This window comes from Phallusia mammillata, chromosome 3, assembly GCF_965637545.1.
Source record: "Phallusia mammillata chromosome 3, kaPhaMamm4.hap1.1, whole genome shotgun sequence".
In the NCBI taxonomy this organism is placed as follows: domain Eukaryota; kingdom Metazoa; phylum Chordata; class Ascidiacea; order Phlebobranchia; family Ascidiidae; genus Phallusia; species Phallusia mammillata.
Window position 1 is genome coordinate 23,694,799 of NC_137254.1, and position 16,544 is coordinate 23,711,342.

The window sequence follows — 16,544 nt, forward strand, 5'->3', positions numbered from 1 at the left end:
CACAAATACCTATTAATTACAACGCACTGGCAACAGCATTATCTTACTGGTCTAAGTTGGGTATGCATATGAAATGAAATAGTTACATTGATTTTATGACTTCTACGTTAACTTTGTTGTGATGTTTATTGCTGACTTTGCACAAATGCCCTTTTTGTAACTCAGCAGTCCCAAATCTCAAAACATACTCATTAGGTATTATTTTCAACGGTACGCAAAACGAACCACCCTACACACCATTGTGGAGTCCCAATCTTATTAAGTAGCACTATCTTACTTAAATAATGTGTTGTGTTTAAATTTTGCATTGTATTAAATTTGAATCTCTTAAACCTATTTAAGTACTAACGAGTCGCAACCTCAACTACTTTAATGTGTGTTTGATTTTATGTAATTGACCCACCTGCATCCTAGAGCTTGCGGTAACCCAGTAACTGGGGGTGAATTTAGGGTGAGGTAATTTGATCCGGCAAGAAAAGTTCCTCCACAGGTTGTCGGACTTGTGCTATATCTCGCCACGAAACCTAAAAAAACATCACCAGGTTATAGAAAATCGATGTACCATGAATGACTGTTGATTAGTTTCGTATATTTACCCTTAAGAAAGCGGAATGAGACATTGATATTACGGTTGTCAATTTTAGGCATTTATAACCAGTTTATTCGCCATGAATACCATGACTGCACTAAGCTCCTTATTTTTCTACTTGTTTTATCGTTCTACTTTTTATGTTTCTAAATTGCTTCAATGAGAATGATAATTAATTTGTTATGTTAGCAATATGTCTTCTTTTGTTTTTAGCATTGATGTAATTTTTTTTCATATCAATGCTACAGTGTGTAATGTATGGCCGTCAAAACCCTAAATACAACAGGATTTAAAAATCAAGTTTACATGTATCTGTGTGTGTCTGTAAAACAGGGGGAAAATATGCTTTTCCGGTACTTCATAGCAAAATAAAACATTGGCAAGTATCTAACATACGAACCTGTGTCTTCTACATAGGGATCTGACACAAAGCGGACAAACAGCTGATTGGTGGATGAAATGAAAGGTGATGGAGCCTGCAAGCCACAAGCCACCAGAGCCAAAGGATCCAGCTCACTTGAGCCATCACGAACCTAAGAAAGAAACATTTGTAAGAAAAATCTTAAGTAATCGACATTACTTGAGTAAAGTGAAGAGTTATGCTGTGTGATGTACAAATGTGGAGTGTTTCAGTTCATTGAAGTGTTTATTTTTCAGTTCATTGAAGTGTTTATTTTTCAGTTCATTGAAGTGTTTATTTTTCAGTTCATTGAAGTGTAAGAGTAAAACGGGGTGAATTAGTTTACACCAGTGAGTCCCAACCTCGACTCACAGGACCGTATGTCGTTCTCAACTACTTATTTTGCGGCCCTCACCAGAACTCAGAAAATCACTAAAGATTGTTATTACCATAAAAGCTGTCGATATTTTAAAATTTCCTATTTTAAAAAGTTTACAATGCAGCATATTTCAACCTTATTCAGCCCAATCAATCTATTAATGAGAGTAATTACGGAAAACGGTAACTGTTTATTGCATTGTGTTTCATAAGTCAGAGTCAGTTAGCTTTCTGCAGATATTCAGATTCTTGTTGTTTGCTTATATATTTTTTGCGGCTTCTTGCACTCTGAAAAATTACCTTTATACAATAAAAAAGTTGAGTAACACTGTTAGAAACGATTTAAGTTTTGCGTGAAAGCTACTAGTGGTGCAAAAAGTTAAGACAGACATTAGTTGTTCGAGGGCATATTACCGAGTTTATGCCGACCAAAAGTAACGATACACTCGTGTACTAGGTCTCAAGGCACAACACAAATTGATCATTTTACCCCAACCCTGAATGCGCGGTAAATGTTAGAAGACGGCTTGATAAAGTGGCATACTCCAGATATAGGCAAAAATTACAGACAACTTTTTCTGTGAAAACATTACTGCATTTGATTAGAATCCTAATACTAGCATAAGCATTAGATTTTTAAACAGTTGACAAATTTACCGTGTTACAATTCCTATCTGAGCTGCATTCATTATGGGTTCTTCGACTATCGTATGTTTAGGTACTGTGTATTAACACTAGGGATATGCCAATTCAGCCAAAGTTCTGTTTGGTCGATCACCGAGCATCTCACGTTAATGCTCGGTGCATATCTGACGTCACGACCATTCCCTATTACACGCTAGTTCTGTAGTTTTCCAAGGTCCCGTACGCAATCAGCGGTGTATTAAGCTGTACAGGCCCCAGAAATAGGCGTTTTCCCACTAACGTTTAATTTTGTTCTTGGACACTCTTTCGAACACCAGTTTCGTATGTTAGCAGGGCATGAATATGCAAATTTAATGCTCGGTACCGAGTACTCGGGTTCTAGCTCAGCTCGACCCATGCCTAATTAAAGCTGTACATATAGTTGAGACAACAAAATTGATGCTTAACTTACAACAACATGATCAAATCCGCAAATACCCGGTGATGATTCGTTCTCGAGTTTGAATGAAGTGAACTCGACCGTGACCACTTTGTTGACGTCACTGTTGATGAGCCATACGCAATTTAGATTCGCGTCATAATTCCCTGAACCAAAATACCAAAATTAATAAACAGCAAGCTGTCTAAAGTGGTTTTAACTTTGTATCAACAGTTAGTAAACCTATTAGGTCTGTGGAACGGTGTGTAAAATTTACATAAAGTTAATTTATTTAAATAAGCGTTTTTGTCAAATAAAAACCGTTGTATAATGGGGAAAAATGGAAACCACTAATACAAGGGAGAGGCTATAAAATGATAACACGGTCATTTCACATCATACTCAATGGTGCGCTCATAAGTTGTTTTTTCACAGGAAGACCTTGGGGTAAATAAGTTTTGAAAAGTACTGATTTCAAGCAATATTTGTTGAAAAGTAATACACATGCTTTAGTATAGGGATATATTTTACCTGAGTTATCGAGATCAGGCGTTGTAAAGGTCCCTGTATCTCCAGTCAATGTTCCTCCGCATCCTTCTGCTGGTCCCGGCATTGCACGGTAACCGGCCGTAAATCCGTTGCCTTAGAAACATTACATGACCTTAAATATGCTGTTGCTACAAGGCATAAAGTCCAAACGAATATTGATTTTCCAACAGTTGTTACCATAAACAAAAACATCCTATATCTGGATAATGGCATATCTTAAAATGTAAAGTTATATAAATGCAACAAAAACACCAAAACGCACAAAAAAGCACAATCTTGTTACCGCTGTTTTGGGGTTTTGATGCTTTTTTCCTTTAAATTTCGAGATGCAATTATCCTGATGAAGGCGTCTTATATGAGACGTCAAAATGTCGGTTATTTATAATAAAACTGCTGGAATAGCAATAATCGGCTATTACATGACCTTGTTATGTGCGCGCATGAGTAACCGCTATTTCAAACATTGAGTGTAAAAATACTCCTAACACTATATCAGTGCATATTATTTTTTATTTTTACCAACTAACCAGTTTCAAGGTCGTCTGTGATGTATTCCACCGTCATTTGATTTGCAGTGCTAAGTACGTGGGAAGGCGCTCGATTTCCACAGTAGGTTCCTATCAGTGGGGCATTGGTGTCGATTCCATCGTAAATCTTAACAACAATCAATGCAGTTTACCCTTGATGTGCGAGAAAAGGTTGAGAAACTTATATGACATACTAAAACCGATTTTGTTTTAACTGGCATTACATATCGGTACTAGGTAACAAATACCACAGTTGTGGTATTAACTTTACATAACAATGGTCACTATGTTAACAAAACAAAAAATGTAAATCTGAGTAAAAACTTTAAACACTAAAGTTTATCCAGTGTCTGTTTTGGCCTTACAAGTTTGCGTTTTTCCTTAAGAGTTTTCATTATTTGATTACCTATGTCAGGGCTTGTTTCGTTTAAGTGGTCAAGACTTCGCGTGCCCACCTTTTTATGTGTAATAGTGGTTTTAATGCTATGTGATTTGAATAGCAATCAGAAACGAGGAGATTTTTGCGTGTAAATAAGTTTTAATGCTATCACATACTAACAAATTGACACTGAAAAAAAAATATACTTAAGTATTCCACAATAAACGTTGCCTCGTGTGCCAGGTGTTGCCCAACCTATACCTAATTCTATTTAAAAGAAATCGATTTCAAAACAGCACAACCAGACAAGCAAATGGCTTAATTTACCAAAGAAACCAAGGGGGTGTTATCTAAATTGAAATACGTAAAAAATCCTGTATTCCTGCGATGTTACTGTTGCTGTACAGTTCGCGTTTTTACCTTCACGTAATCGTATTGGCAGCCTGAGTGAGCTTCCAGGTCAAATGTAGAAAACTTAAACTCCACCAATCTCTCCGCAGGTGAGATTTCTATTTGCCATGTGCAATTTCTGTTATTGTGAATATCTGAATGGGTGAAGGCGTTGATAGAACCTGCAAATACAACTCGTTTACCAAAAGGTTTTTTTGAAGCGCCGGGCTTCCACCTTAGTACTACTTTGACAGAGGTAACTGGGATTATAATGATTTGTATACATTGCAGCGTGTTACTCCCAACAAATTGAATTGCTGGTAGTTGGATACATTAGTCGATACGGCGTATATGTCTCGCCACCAGTTGCACGGATAAAACCTTATATGCCGGGACAGTGTATACTGTTTGAAGCTATATGTTATCACTTAATGGGTTGCTTTTATATACATTGCTGTTTCCCAAGACTCACGCAAATAAGCAACATACCGCTGGAAGCCGTTAGCATTCCTCCACAGTCAGAGCTTTCATATGTAGCTCTAAATCCATAGTCAAACTCAGCAGGGTCAGAGCTGAATACCACGAGCATGCTGCCCTGGAAACGTAACATAGTGTAAAGATGAGATATTTAAACGTTTCAGGTTGTCAATGCCATGCTGCGTAAAATACTATTGTCAAAAATTTATAAATTTGCATGTTAATAAAAGTACTTTTAAAAGAATAGCCTTCACGTCAGCGGTTCTCAGACCGTGGTCCGCGGCCTCTTGATGGGTCCTTCAAGCAATTTCATAAGAAACCGCGAGAAGCTTAAATTATTTCTACAATCTTATCTCAGGCGAGGCAATCTTATAAAACTATGCAAAATTTATCCTGTATGTTGTTGCTGTGAGAATATTTTTTAAGGACAAAATCAACTTTTAGTTGTTGCCAACTCAGGTTGATTTCGTTTAAGTATGTTCAGTTTCATGAGTGCTCGAAAAAATTAACATTTGTGAATTCATGAGACGGCAGGTATATGAAATATTTATTTTAATTTTGCACATTTTGGACTGTTATGGCTGTTTTCTTTGCTGATATAAACGTGCTAAAGAGAGTGTTGAAAAGTCAGGGCGCCCTAAACAGAATGTTATAAGTAGATCCGGTGGTAAAACATTGTGTAAAATGTCCGAAATGTCAAACTTACTTCAGAACTGAGCGGTGTGTTAGGTCTCATACTTCCACAGAACGTTCCCAGCAGGGGAGCGTTTTTATCCGAACCTCCGTAAACTTTAACAAAATCGTAATCACACAAGCCAGGTCCTGAACCAGCCTCCACGTCGAACTGTGAAAACCTAACGAAAGGGTCTCAAATTTAAAGCAATTATATTGAATTTGTATTTGAATAGTATAAATAAATACGCGATTTCTAAAGATAACACATAAATCAAAATGTTAAAAATGTGTAAATATAAGAAAAATAGGTTATTAATTCAACTTAAAAGGTAAAGTGGTTCGCTTTTTGAAAATAAACCCAAAAGTCTTTTTCTATTTCTATTTTGATGGGATTCAAATAAACAAATATGTAATAATTTCATGTAATATAACGCATTTATGAAATACTTTATAGATTAGTGATCTAATCCAATTTTATTTTTATTCAAGTATAAAAAATGAGATAGTATATATATTACTCACACATGCAACACAGTAGCTAATATGAAACACAGGTAATGAAAACCCAAAGTGAATGAATCATGAACCAACTGACTGCAGCACATTACAAAACTGAAAATCGTCCGCGCCAAACGGCAAAAAACAGGTTTCATTTAAAACCAACTTACGTGAGCATTATAAACTTAAAGTCATCATCGTATGTGATAAGGAACTCGCAATACTCATTATGGTTGTATGCTGAAGGGTAGTTGGGAGATTGAATGGTGCCAGATTCAGAGGTTATTGTTAAACCGCAATGCGCTTCCCAGTTTGCTTTAAAGCCTGAAAATATGTAAATTGGTTTCAACGACTGGAATTGGTTTGCAATATTTCTGCCTTTTTCCTACATTGGGTCAGTTCAAATGTTAAAAGATTACTTTGATCAAACGTCATGGTGACATTTGAGTTTTCAAGCGTAAAAATCATAACATTACCCTATATAAATGAAACACTCAAAAATAATTTTAAATTATTTGTTTAAATAATTTTAAATCTGACACAATTTTTGCGTAATATTGACTTGCGTAGTTAGAATATTCGTAAAATTTGTTTTAAATTTTAACTAAGTTTTATAAAACACTAGTTTGATATCAAAACACTTGTAATAACTGTGGCATAAACTTATATTCGACATCTGTGATTCATATTGGATATATTTTCGTGAAATAATTGATTGTGATTGTATGTACACCTGCGTGTTGTGTTGAAAAGTCCGATCTGAACCGAACAGTGAGATACTGGATGGAACTCTTAACTGGATCACCATCTGGTGCTGTGTCATCTCCAGATACTCCACAGAATCGAGTTATCTCGGGTGAAAACTCGGATGATCCATCATAAAACTAAAATAGTATATAAGTTATACACATAAACAACTGCAATGTTAATTTGCACTTCATGAAAAGGCGAAAAGCGCACAACACCCATGAAAAGTAACTGAAATTTAAACTTTATTTTGTGTTTAAATAAGCTGCAGACGGTGCATACTGTTTCGACTAATGCGGTTTTATTAGTAAAGCTGGTGACAAGACGTTGTCCTTATGGGCCAGCTCTTTACGGCACTCCAGTTTGTTGGGAGTATAAGGCAAAAAAAGCCCTGTCTGGGCATAAACCACAGAAGAACTGAGCATGGACCACAAACTTTTTGTTTACTTGTTTTAAGCAGGTTTTCAGGGCTAGTAAAAATGGCAAAAATACGTATCAAAAGGTTTAAGAAACATGACTGAAATGAAATTGAAACCCCAAGAGAAACGTTTCTGCGAACAGCGAAAAAAACATATTTTCAAAATACAGCATCAACTAAACTGTTTTAACATATTTTTAAACAAATCATCAACTAGAACTTACAGCAACATAATCGTACAGGCAGCCATCGTTGTACTCAATGTTAAAGTTGTCATCAAAAGTCACATCGAGGTGGTAGGCTGGGTCCACAAACATCTGCCAAATACAATTGCTGTTCCGCGGATAGTTATTCGGGTAATTAGGTGATGTTATGGAGCCCGCATGGTCGTGGAAGATGATGTTTCCACAGCCTGTATTTTGAGCAACAATGTTATTTTTTGTATTTACCAAACACGGACGGTAGATGAAAAGAAGTGTATATGCTGCAAAGAATATGGATTAGGTTACTTTTCTTAGGTATGGAAAGTTTCCATTGGAAACACAATAGAAACAAAGTAATGGCATAGAACAATAAAAGCCATTCGTTTTCAGCTCCTAATCAGTGTTTGCAACACTTATTGCATGTTTAATAAAAAATTGCAACGTGCTTCCAACTTGCTTTGTGTAAAAAATTCGGTTAAACTATACCATCACTCCAATGAATGTTTAGCAATCAAGTTTGATTTTGTAATGTGCATTAATCCCTTATTTCGTCTTTAAAAATTGTAACATCTTTACTACAGCTTATGTTCATTTTTTATTCTATTTAAATAAGATACTGACGATGCCCTTGAAACGAAAAGTATAAATCCCAAGGACAAATGATTTTTTGTCACATGAACCTGAATGTGCTACGGTTTATTATATTTTCCATCCACCAAGCAACAAACGGGGTGACTCTATGAATAAGTTATAGCAACAAGTTTATAAACTACAACATGGAATATACCTGAGCCATCTTCAGACCATTCTACTCGAAATCCGCCAGTAGATACTGAGAAATCGCTTTGAAACAAGAGTGTAACTGTGTTGGATCCCGACTGGAACTGAGTAGGTTTGTTTGTTCCACAGTAAGTATCAACCAGTGGAGAATCTATGGTAGGGCCGTTAAATATCTTCAGATAATCGTACAAACAGCTGTTGTGCAACTCGATTGTGAAGTTGGTAAAAAGTAGCTGTAAATAGTTTGAAAAAAACATGTTTATTTACCGCTCATTCAGAGCAGCGTTTATAGTAGTTCCTGCTACATAGAGAATTACTCTCGCTACTACTATAGGCAGAAGCAACACAACAAAATGTTTGCTTCAAATTAAGAATAGCACCAACACTGGAATAGCTAGAGCGTCCATATTCATCAAAATTCGGGTAAAAGTTTTGTCTCTGATTTCGGTTCTAACGGGTTTGGGTTCGAGGCAGAAGCCGTCTAAATATAACACCAGTGAACAGCTGAAATATTTCAACGAATACTCATCCAAAACCAAAATAACTTTTTGTTCGCCAAAACTGAGAACGCGGAAGGTTATATAATTGGGTTACATTTTGTCCCTAATTCCGTTTTTTAACCGATTTGAAACACTCAATATCATAGCTCAAACAGAGTAGTGTTATAACATACTATACTTAGGTACAAAGCGTAAACACGCTAAAAACGGAAAGAAGCTACTGCTTTCTGTCATTGCCAACTGTTTTCCTGATAACTGCAAACTATGAACATAATTCTTGTCAGTTAATCTCTATGTTAAAAAAGGTGCAATATTTACGATTCATCACCAAAAAGTCTATCATTATCACATACGTTAACTTTGTGTCCTTCGACCACAGCAATGGTCCACAGACAATAATCGTTGTGGTCATAGGGACCAGGGTAGTTAGGAGTCGTAATCACTCCGTCTGTTGATCCGCCAATAAATCCTCCACACCCTAAACACGTCACATGGCGTTAAGTCAATACGTTTCAAGAAATTTAAAAAATGGTTTCGCCTTTGAGACTACATGCATGAAGATACGGTTTACACCAGGGATTGTACCAACCTTTTAAAAACCGATGGCTACCATATAATTACCAATTGACAAATGGGCTACCAGTTCGAAACATACGTAGAAACATGTTAAAAGAACCGGGTAAAAACTGTACTTATAACTTAATGTCGCACAAGGCTCTGTTAGATTTTTAGTGCCTATGGTTAGACAAATGTGATACATTATTTCAAAATACAGGGGACAATCTGTTTTGGAACCAACGGGCAACTAATTAGCAGCCAACAGGCGACTGGGTGCCCGCGGGCGTAGGGTTAATGACCTTTGGTTTTTACTATTACAGACTCATTCACACTTTACTGTTAAGTCATGGTATTGAATTATGTTGAAAAATGTGTAAATTTCCTGGTATTTTAGACCCTTTTGTGTTGCTTTTGTAGATAGACACTGGCGATCTTTTGTCGAAAAATACGTTTGAAATCAGAATGGGAGAATGCATTTACAAGACTGGGTAGATTGTTACACGAAAACGTAAAAAATGTGATGGCAATTTTTAAAATAGTATGCCTGACTGAAAACAGGCCAACACATCGACATCTAATTCATAGGGCCGACGCGAAGTGTTACCGTGGGTACCTATTAGTATTTGCTATTCTAACTTACTTGTAAACCTGTAAGTGGCGTTAAACCCGGTGTCAGTGACGTATGGATCAGATATAAACTGAACAAAGTTCTGGGGAGACGCAATAGGAATGGGATCTGGTTTCGTGTGTCCACAATATGTTCCGACCGGATACCCATCGTACGTCGCACCTAATAAACGAAATTGAAAGCTACATTTGATATAATTGTTTTACAGTATTATTGTTGAGGAATGTGCGCATGATCAATGCCTCATATCAAATAAATTAACAGATTCCAATGCCTAAGCTTTTTATGTGTCCATGCAGAGCTAGGCTTATCTGGCGTTTGTTTACTGATGATAAGAGCAGCTTAGTATAGTTCTAAAAGCGTCAAAAAATAAGTCGAACTTCGTAAAAAGCAACAAGAAAAATATGTTTTGTTTTAGGACTTCGTGTAAAGCGAAATTTCACCCACCGGCTCTGAGCGATACGTAGTCGTAGTCACAAACAATGTGATTTTCAACAGCAAAGGCCGTGAAAGTGATAAGGGTCGTCGAATTTACGTTGTTCGGATTGGCGATGGTCCATAAGCATTCCATTGAGTTGTCATATGCTTTAGGATAGTTTGGCGTCGTAAAAAATCCCCCGTTTTGCGAATTCAGAAGTCCACCGCAAACTGTAGAAGTTTTGATAAATCAAGAGGTTGATATATGTGATTATAAAATTAAATCAAGATTTTAAAATTGGGTGGGAGAATTTATCTACTTTGTACAAGCTTTCTGGTAGTTTTGTTTTTAATAATTAGCACAATTATCAATCTGTGTAGTCCAGTATACCCTGGTAGTATATTTGCTAGAATACGACATTTGGCAATAGTAGAACACAGAAGCACCATTCATAAAATTATTGAAAATTAACAAAGCCCACTATGCCATGCAATACTAGGTCAAAGTGTCAGTAAGTCAAAATCCTGGTGGTTGTCCGCTAGTCTATGAAAGGTTCAAATTACCAAATATAATATAACATAGAACAATTTTAAGGTGTTGTTAGGCTGTAGGCGTAGGGTATACCATTGTAATTTGATGTGTATTTTTTCCTTGAATGGTATTAAGTATAAACGAAATTGTATGCTTGAGCTGTGTTTTACAATGTATAGATCATCATGTATACGAAGAAGCTTAATACTCTCAGAATTAGTATACAACACCCAGAATAAGATGTGCACCCGTTACTGGTCTTTCCTAATTAACAAATCTGCAAGAATTTATGTTTTAAGTTCGTTTGTATAAACTAGCTTACTTCTGGGTTCCGTTGAACTATATGTGGCGAGAAATCCACCGTTGGAGACCGAAGCATCCGTTACAAACACAACTCTCATTGTGTTGCCGCTTGATTCAAATGGAGAAGGCAACTGTGCCCCGCAAATTCGACCTCTCAGAGAAGGCGAATTCGGGTTTACTCCGTTGAAAACCTAACAACCCACAAAACAATAGTAAGTTCAGAATAAGCTATTAGGTGCTTTGCTTTCATTTGGATTTTTTTGTCAAAAAGGCAATAAAGCATTTGACAATTGAGTACTAATGAAGCAAACAGTTACAGTCACAAATGGTTTTTGTCAATTTACTATTTCGCTCTATGCACAATCAGGATTTGTAAATACTGTTATGTTAGTGTTACTTCTGTAGACTTTAGAGCAAACGAAGACCCAATTCTAATGTTTACAGCACAATGGACCAACAATATTGAGGTTTCGCCAATAGCGTAGATCAGTGCTCTTCAACCTTTTTGGGCTTGGTGAACCCTTAAAGTTGTTGTGAGGAACTCATGCACCCTGTTTACTTGAAAAGGTTAACTGAGATAAAAGCGATATGAAAAATCATTGTGCATATCATCATGTCAATCAAACCGAGCGGAGCAAGAATTGCTTGAATTGCTACCAATACTCCAAGCATATGTTCGCGAATTTTCTGTGAAACACCGGAGAAAAAGCGAAAACACGATGTCCTAATATAACCCGGCTGTAACGCAGACGCTATCAAACTTGACACGGGGATAAAACATTAAAAAAGTTACCTTGGTTCACATCATTTGAAAACTACATATTTTTCCTAATATCCTGACAGTCAAATATTAATGGTTCATTAAAAGTTTGTGATGCACCCTTGTATACCCCTTCGCACTGGTGCACGCCATGCATATTTTGGTGCACCCTAGAGTGCACCGTGCACACCGGTTGAAGAGCACTGGCGTAGATCATAAACAGCTAATAGGGAACCAGTTTTTTGATGCCATTTGGCAAAGGAATAATGAATTTGTCACAGGCGATAGACAAATGTTACAACATTTGTCCTACAGAAAAAAAACTGATTTATATTAGACTTTAAAACATGATGTCCCACCTCAATATAATCCCAGTAGCAAACGCCATCTTCTTCATACGGGTCTTCCACAGCAAACGCGTTGAATGTAAGTGTGACTCTCCTGTCCACAGCCACCACGATATTCCATGTACATGTTCGAGCATGGTCGTATGCATTAGGATAGTTGGGTGATGAAATTGCACCGCCGGCATTGTTAAGGTCCGCTCCACATGCTAAGAATAATACACAATAAATTGATCAAAAAAGCACATTACACACCCTTAGTCTGTGGTTTTCAGAGTTTTTGGGCTTGTGACTCGAGTTTGGAAATTAAAGAACGTTTGTTAGTTTTGAAAAAAAAATTTAATCTTTATGAAATAAGTTACGTTTTTTGGTAATTTTTGAAAGAAAAACAAATAGGGAGCTTAAAATGGAGCACAAGATTACATGTATTTCTAGCAAAAATAGTAATAAATATAAAAATAAGTAAAGGGTCACTTGTGTTGAAAAATATAAAATATGTTAAATATGCGTTCGCACAACACGCGACCATTCATGGCTTCAAGCAGAAAACAAAAGTGATTTGAATTGATCGAGGGTCGTTTAATATGACAGATCGGGTAAGATAGGTCAAAACCTCTTAAATCGGCATTTTTTCCGTACGACCGTTGTGGGTTGTAAACTACTGTCCTAAGCTTTTAAAATATAAATACTGAAGGAGAGAAACTAACCGTCCTCGCTCGCCAGATAACTCATGTTGAATCCGCCTGCGTTGTCTGAACCATCACTAACAAAGGTGATGTATACGACATTAGTAACTGTGTCGATTGTGTCAGGAATCGTGTTTCCGCATACTGTGGCCAGCAGAGGTCCTGTGCAGAAACAATAGTTTGTTGATGTCGTTCTGTAAATACGTTTAGTGCATTTTTTGACCGTTTTGCATTTCATATGCAACCAGTCGAAGGTTACGGCCGTTTAACAGCAAACTAATAGAAACCGAAAACTCCTTAATGGGTATATTTTTCCCCGCTTAAAGATTGCAAATTCAATGTATCGCAATAGATTATTGATATTTATTAGTGACAAAATTGAAAATCAATGCCTCTAATCTAGAAAGTAACTAATCCTAACAAACAACAATCTAATACAAGCTTAAACCAAAATCTAAATAACATTTTTTTTGCCTTTTCAGAAGCTGTTAATGTCTCTAACCTAGAAATTAGCTAATCCTCATACCCAACAATATAATACAAGCTTAAACAAATAATAAATAATATTTTCTGCTTTTTTTAGAAGCTGTTAACTTGCCTGTAAAGTTAAAAGTTCTGAATTCAATATAATCTCCTGTTCCATCCCCACATACAGATGAATCACTTGTGGCCAAATCCAACATATCGAAGTCGAAAGACAAAAAGTGGTAGGCGGGGCCTCGCACCACCCATGAGCAGGACGTGGATAGGGGATAATTAGAGGGGTACTCAGGGGATGTAATTCTACCCCCGGTTCCCACCAATGTGCCCCCGCATGCAGCTGAACAAAATGGATGGGTTACAATTTAGGTTAATAAAAATATATTTTTTTTATTATTTTGCTTGCTATCCTATTTCTAAAAAAATAAAATATATATATATTTTTTGCTTGCTATCCTATTTGTTGGCAACGAAGACAACCGAAAGGAAAAGCATCGTATCAAGAAGAAATTTTTGAAAAAAAAATTAAAAAATTACAATATCTTTTTCGGTATTTATTAAAAAAATACAAATTAAAAAAGAATAGTTTCAGCAACAGTTGGGATTTAGGTTTCGCTACAACCTAAGCCATACTACACGGTTAAAAAACTGAAAAGTGTTGTACTAGACCAGGTACCGGAACCCTTTTGAACGCCGTGTGCCAATTTACTTGTTTTGTCGAAAGGGTAATGGGACTTTGTGTGTCAACATTTTTGTGGGTTAACGCAGTTAATGCCAGTCAATTTACACAGTAATCAGTTAGCATGCGTATTCGGGTGTGGGCATAGTTTTTGAGATTGTTGCACCAAAAATAAAAACTAGAAATGTAATAGTTTTAATTTATATCAAAATGTACTTGAAAATGAACTCATAAATCGTTTGACGTGCCATTGAAAATCATTTTAACCCCCTATACTGGACATTAATCGAGATTTAAAAAAAATTCGGAACGAGTTAATGTACCTATGCTGTATGTGGCCTGGAATCCGCCGGCCACAGTATATGGATCCGATCTAAACCTGATTGTCATCTCATTGCTAGTTGACTTGGTAGTTGGTGGTTGAGTGTTGCCACAGAATTTGCCCAGGACTGCTCCGTCGCCGGTTCTACCGTCCAGCACCAGTACGTAGTCGTAATCACAACTGAAGGCAACGTTCAAAGAAATTCTTAATTCGCCCTCTTTGAGAAGTTTGAATACAAACAGTAACATATTATCGAACCAATACATTATAAGTAAACTGCATACAGTGCACACTGTTTGATGAGATCTTATGGGTATATTGTCAGCCTTGATTTAAAGCAGGGGCGGGCAACATACGGCCCGCGGGCCGGATCCGGCCCGCGACGGGATTTTGAGCGGCCCGCAGACAGTTCCAGGTCTTACATGATAATGTGGCCCGCGGCCACAGTCTGCCGCAATCCCCCACTACTTGCTTACTGCGTCAAATTATAGTTGTAACGGACATTAACGCTCCCCAATAGCAAAAAACTTTCCCGCCGTTGTTACCATTGCACCTTACGTCCATTGTTACGACATAACTGCCAACCATGTGTGTGGCCTGCTTTCACGGTTTCCTTTGTTTCCACACGTATAGCCTAGTAAGTGTTTCACCAGTATCTAAGTCTGTGGTGTATGCATTAAATTTGCTGTGGTGAATAATTTTATGTTATATCAGTTAGATTGTTTGGACTGTATTGTATTTGTGATGTTCTTGAATGTATTTGGTTTAGGTGGTCAAAAATCCGTTTTAAATCACTGGATAAATACGCGATTAATGTATCGATTCAGGAATCCGGCCCGCCAAGTACTTCATTTTCCCATATCAGGCCCGCCGACTGGAGAAGTTGCCCGCCCCTGATTTAAAGGATTGCTTAGGTAATAAATGATAATTTACTTTCAAACATAAAAGCATCGAGCCAATACATGATAAATAAGCTGCAGACAGTGTACATTTTTTAGAGAGACCCTATAGGTCAGTGGTTCTCAACCGGGGGGCCGCTGACCTCCAGGGGTCCGCAAAGCGTTTTCAGGGGGTCCGCGACAACTTCCTAATTTTGCAGACAACGATATTGATAAAGCGCTATTTAAAAAATATGTCTCTGCGTTTTAAAATAGCATGAAACTTGTTTGAAATCGTTCTTCATAGGCGACAAACCAAAATGCATTATGACATTTCAACCCCATTGTGATGCAACAGCGGTAATTTTTCAAGCAACTTCACATCACAATGTAATGGCTCTTTATTATTGAGTTCCGATGTCGCAGCCCAGTCAAAGTGATTGAAATTTTGGTCCTGGACCAAACCTGGTTGGTATATTCTGCAGCTTTTTTGGGTTGCTTCTTAAAAAAAAGGACAAAAATACCAAAACCTTCAAACGGGTCCGCGATTAGCTTGACAGTACCAAAAGGGGTCCGCAAAGGAAAAAAATGTTGAGAACCACTGCTATAGGTGGAAACATTGCACTGTTTGCAGCTTTGTTTTAATGAATTTCATAAATTACAATTAGTAAAATTACTTGTATTGTGTTGATGATATAAAGTTTCTTTTATTTTCAGAAAATGTTTTAAACTGGGATTGAACACATACACACAACACTCTACAAAAAGATGTTTTTTTTACAGAAAAGAAGTTTTTGTTTCAATTAAAAGGATTAATTACAAAACAAAAAACTGCTATTCAAGGCAAGCAGTGTTATTGTGTACATGGAACTTAAAATACACTTTCTGCTTACTTGCTGTGAACTTCGACATTAAAGCTCGTAAAATCAAGCTGCACGGCTTCGGTCGCGGGAACTTGTATGATCCAATAGCAGTCAATACCGGTGGGATAATTCTGAACAATACAAGTGTTAAGTAAGAGTTAAGAAAACTAACGCAGAAATGCACAGCATCAATCATAGTACAGTGCATTGGTTTGCAACAGCGGTTTCTATCCTTTTTTCAGCCCTATATTACAACACATTACGTGTGCGAATCAATATGTTAAATGCACTGAAAGTGAAGATATGGTTTGTATTAGTCCTGGAGTATTTAAAAAACATTTGGAAATTAAGAATGATTTTTGTAAAACAAACATTAAATTAACAAAGATCCCAGAATAACGCCACGAATTACTTGTTTTCTAGGCAAAAAGATTTATAAAGTTTATGAGCAGAACATTAAGAACCTTGATCCACAAACGTGTTTTAAATTTAACTGAAAAAGCAAGCACTCAATAAGCTCC

At 36.8% G+C, this 16,544-nt stretch overlaps 1 protein-coding gene across 1 annotated transcript in view; it reads right to left on the reverse strand.

The window, feature by feature from the left end:
• LOC145218852 (cubilin-like) overlaps window positions 1–16,544 on the reverse strand; it is a 51,047-nt gene that overhangs the window by 4,119 nt on the left and 30,384 nt on the right. Inside the window, exons 50-70 of the mRNA XM_080086254.1 lie at window positions 16,054–16,154; window positions 14,284–14,462; window positions 13,400–13,621; window positions 12,823–12,963; window positions 12,131–12,324; window positions 11,031–11,202; window positions 10,207–10,407; window positions 9,772–9,921; window positions 8,927–9,051; window positions 8,081–8,306; window positions 7,315–7,502; window positions 6,659–6,809; window positions 6,096–6,249; window positions 5,459–5,606; window positions 4,765–4,870; window positions 4,306–4,457; window positions 3,507–3,633; window positions 2,962–3,072; window positions 2,464–2,597; window positions 990–1,122; window positions 404–524 (exon numbers count right to left, since the gene is read on the reverse strand). Coding sequence (XP_079942380.1) covers window positions 404–524; window positions 990–1,122; window positions 2,464–2,597; window positions 2,962–3,072; window positions 3,507–3,633; window positions 4,306–4,457; window positions 4,765–4,870; window positions 5,459–5,606; window positions 6,096–6,249; window positions 6,659–6,809; window positions 7,315–7,502; window positions 8,081–8,306; window positions 8,927–9,051; window positions 9,772–9,921; window positions 10,207–10,407; window positions 11,031–11,202; window positions 12,131–12,324; window positions 12,823–12,963; window positions 13,400–13,621; window positions 14,284–14,462; window positions 16,054–16,154 — 3,236 coding nt within the window. The remainder of the gene's footprint in view (window positions 1–403; window positions 525–989; window positions 1,123–2,463; window positions 2,598–2,961; window positions 3,073–3,506; window positions 3,634–4,305; window positions 4,458–4,764; window positions 4,871–5,458; window positions 5,607–6,095; window positions 6,250–6,658; window positions 6,810–7,314; window positions 7,503–8,080; window positions 8,307–8,926; window positions 9,052–9,771; window positions 9,922–10,206; window positions 10,408–11,030; window positions 11,203–12,130; window positions 12,325–12,822; window positions 12,964–13,399; window positions 13,622–14,283; window positions 14,463–16,053; window positions 16,155–16,544) is intronic.